The sequence below is a fragment of the Rhea americana genome, unplaced genomic scaffold, assembly GCF_003343005.1.
Source record: "Rhea americana isolate MKP2758 unplaced genomic scaffold, rheAme1 scaffold_472, whole genome shotgun sequence".
NCBI classification, from domain to species: domain Eukaryota; kingdom Metazoa; phylum Chordata; class Aves; order Rheiformes; family Rheidae; genus Rhea; species Rhea americana.
In genome coordinates, this window is record NW_028186615.1 from 18,132 (window position 1) to 21,728 (window position 3,597).

The 3,597-nt window shown below is 64.2% G+C and overlaps 1 protein-coding gene across 1 annotated transcript in view; it reads right to left on the bottom strand.

Moving 5' to 3' along the window:
- Nucleotides 1–305: 305 nt before the first annotated feature.
- The window catches only part of HPX (hemopexin), a 7,587-nt gene continuing 4,295 nt past the window's right edge, over nucleotides 306–3,597 (bottom strand). The window contains exons 6-10 of the mRNA XM_085316570.1: nucleotides 3,389–3,597; nucleotides 2,682–2,798; nucleotides 2,031–2,161; nucleotides 839–983; nucleotides 306–670 (exon numbers count right to left, since the gene is read on the bottom strand). The exon at nucleotides 3,389–3,597 is cut by the window's right edge and continues 3 nt beyond it. Of these exons, the coding sequence (XP_085172696.1) occupies nucleotides 444–670; nucleotides 839–983; nucleotides 2,031–2,161; nucleotides 2,682–2,798; nucleotides 3,389–3,597 (829 nt within the window). The 3' untranslated portion in view covers nucleotides 306–443. The remainder of the gene's footprint in view (nucleotides 671–838; nucleotides 984–2,030; nucleotides 2,162–2,681; nucleotides 2,799–3,388) is intronic.

A 3,597-nucleotide genomic window follows, 5' to 3' on the forward strand; every position in this document is an offset into this window, starting at 1 on the left:
GGGCAGTGCTGCTGCACTGAGGCCCAGCTGCAGGCACGGCACAGCGCCAGAAGCTGGGGCAGTGCAGGACAGCTGCTGGTGGGGCCGGCGCTGCTGGATGCGGACACGGCACCATGCAAGGACGCTGCAGTGCCATGCTGGTGCTATCCAGCCCTGCACAGGCCAGGTGGCTACAGGAGTCCTGAGGAGATTGGGAAAGCTGCGCCRGCTGCCCGGGCCAAGGCCCTGGCACAGGAATGGGAACATAGCTGAGGTGGCACAGGGCAGCTGCATCCCAGCTGTACCACCCCCTCTCTCCCGACACCCCCCAGACAGACCACGTTGGGAGCTCTGGGGTGCCTCTGGCTTTATTGGCTGCGCAGACACAGGTGGGCAGGGGCCAGATGAGTCTCGGCTTTCTGCAGGCTGCCACAGGGGACCCAGGCTTCCAGGGGCATCCCCCCTCACTGGGGGCACTGGAAGAAGTCGACGCTGATGTTGCGCGGCGGGGCAGGCTGGCTGGCCCCTGTCAGCTCGGCCACACTCTGGTACTGGTGGTAGTTGGGGCCGTGGAAGAGGAAGACGCCATTGGCGGTGCACAGGGCGCCGTCGACGTGCGCATGGGGCAGGAGCACTGCCACTTCGGCACGCCGTGGCGTCTCCTTCAGGTCCACCAGCCGGATGCTGTTCCCTGCCAGCAGAACCGCCTGTCAGCGCTGGTGCCACACCCATCGCCCCCCATGTGGCCCCAGTCCCACGGATAGGCACTGCCATCCTGAGCCCCCCTGAGYGCATGCCCACAACCTGCTCCCATCCCAGATACAGGAGGGACCCAGGCGTCCGGCCCCCTGCTGCCCACCTGAGATGACGTAGAGCTTTTCGGAGTCGGGGCAGGTGAAGGCGGCATCTACACTGGTGATGCCCAGCTCRTCGTGAAGGGCCCGCGGGTACCCCTCCACCCGCTTGTAGCCCTGGTCCGAGAGGTAGATGGAGACCTGCGAGCCCTGCAGAGAGCCGGGGATAGGGGGACTGGGTGAGATGGGCACTGGATGACCCAGTGTGGGGTAGTCAGGTCTAAGTGTGAGATGAACACAGTACAGCCAGGGACAAGTGTGGAGCTGGCCAGGGCACAGGTGGGCAGGACTGGTGGAGGATCGGCCTTCCAGAGCACCTGGCCAGGCCAGGTCAAGCCTGGGGATGATACGGGGTGGGGAAGGGCCCATGGCTGCTTTGCACCATGGGCCGAGGCGGAGAGCAGCACAGGCTGTGGGACCGGGGCAGGAGGAGGGGTGCTCTGCCATCCTGCTGCATCCCAGAGCTGCTCATGTCTCAGGAGAGATGTCTGCAAAATGCCCTGGTCCCCARGAATGATGTTCCTGAGCTGCCCTGATCCCTGAAGGTGATGTGCCCAAGATGCACCATGTCTTGGAGGTGACATCCCTGAGCTGCCTTGCTGGGGGAGGCTGCATCCCCAAGGTGCCCATGTCTCAAGGGAAAGATCTCCAAGCTGTCCTGGTCCCCAAGCACAATGTTCCTGAGCTGCCCTGGTCACCAAGGATGATGCCTTGTTCTGAAGGTGATGTCCCTCAGCTGCCCCTTGTTTGGGGTTGACACCTTCAAGCTTCCCTGGTGCCCGGGTTTGATGTCCCCAAGCTGCTCCTGTTCTTAAAAGTGATGTCCTCAAGCTGCCCTGTGTCTCGGGATAATGTGTCCAATTCTTCTGGTGATATCCCCTAGCTGTCCCATGTCTCAGGAGTGATGTCCCCWAGCTGTCTCCATCCCCAAGGTCAACGTTCCTGAGCTGCCGCATGTCTCAGGGATTATGTCCCCAACTTGCTCTGGTCCTTGAGGGTGACGTTCCTGAGCTGCTCTGTGTCTCAGAGGTGATGTCCCTGAGCTGCTCTGTGTCTCAGGGCTGACATCCCTGAGCTGCCCCATGTCTTGGGGCAGAAGCTGGCGCAGGGTGACTGGCAGTTCCTGCGGGCCGGCCAGCCACAGGGTCGGCAGAGGCCCATGGGGCCGGGCCCCGTGATGCTGGCCCCCGTGCGGACCTGTATCAGGTACATCTTCTTGTCCCAGGCAAAGGCTGCGTCCACCTCTCCCTGCAGCTCCGGCCACGCGTGTCCCAGGGGCCAGGCGTGCCAGCCGTCCCGCTGGGAGTCCAGGCGAAAGTACTGCCCACCTGCAGGGGGCTGTCAGTGCCACGTACCCCGACCCACGGCGCCACATGTCGTGGCCCCATAGCACCACAGTGTCACACAAACAGTGCCCCACAGTGCTGCTCCGCCCCCAGTCCTACAGCATCATATAATCAGGCTGAGCTACCCAGCCCCATGGCCCAGCCCCATGGCGTCATACAACCAGGGCCCCAGAGCACTGCCTGGCCTCACAGCCCCACAGCATCATACCATCAGGGCCCAACAGCACTGCCCAGCTCCATGGCCCCCAGCCCCACAGCACCACGTGCCCTAAAGTGGCCCCATGGCACTGCCSAGCCCCACAAACCTCAGCCCCATGGCACCGTGCACTCCAGGACCCCACAGCCCCATGGCGCAACAGCACTGCCCACTCCAGTGCCAAACCTCCCAGCCCCTGCATTGCCCATAGGCAGTGCCCTGCCCCATAGCCCCCAGCCCCATAGCGCTGCCCACAGGCATTGCCCTGCCCCATAGCCCCTGCCCCCCCACCCGCCACCCCCTCACCGCGGAAGGCATATATGCGGCCAGCGTCGTCAGAGGCGAAGGCGTCAAAGGGGCGCTCACTGCAGCGGTCACCAGCAGCCTCCTGCGACTTGTTCCCAGGACCCGTGTACCCATGACCTGCAGGAGAGCTGTGGTGCTGGGCACGGGGACCAGTCCAGCCGGGGCCCAGGGGGCGTGGGGGGCCAGGCCCACGGGGGCAGCTGAGGGCTGGAGGTGTTGGACCCTGGGGCGGCCTGCTGGGTCCCTGCTGCAGGGCTGGGGAGCCCTGGGCAGCTGTGGYGCTGGGAGCCCCAGCACATGGGGCTCAGGGCCCTGTGGGATGGGATTTCTGGGATGGTACCCAGGGTGCAGGTCCCCGTGGGGAGTCCCTTAGAGGGGTCTTCAGGGTGCATGGTATTGGTGTGGGGAATCTAGAGCAACTTCCCCAGGTTAGGTTCTCCAGGTGCAGGGAAGCCAGGCTGTGCCCCCTTGGGATGCATCCCCAGCGTGTAGGTCTCTGGGATGCAGGTCTCTGAGACAGGTCCCTAGGGTGTGGGTGCCCAACATGTGGGTTTCTGGGACTTGTCCCTGAGCTATCTTGTTGACTCAAGGTGTAGGTCCCCAGGATGCAGTCCCTGAGATGCATTCCCAGGATGCAGGTCCTCATGATGAGTCTCTGGGATGCATTCCCAGGATGTGGGTCCCCGGGRAAATGCCTTGGCCCTCACCTCGGCCAGGGCAGGGTATGAAGTAGTCACGGATGTCGCGGGGGTAGCCAGGGGGCACCTCGCCAGTGACAGGGTTGAAGCGCTGGAAGCTGGTGCCGTGGAGGCAGTAATATCGCTCCAGCCAGCGCAGGGCCGCCGTGCAGGGCTGCAGCGCCAGCCACGAGCGCTGCTTGGCCACCCGCAGCTCCAGGTCGAAGGAGTACACTGTG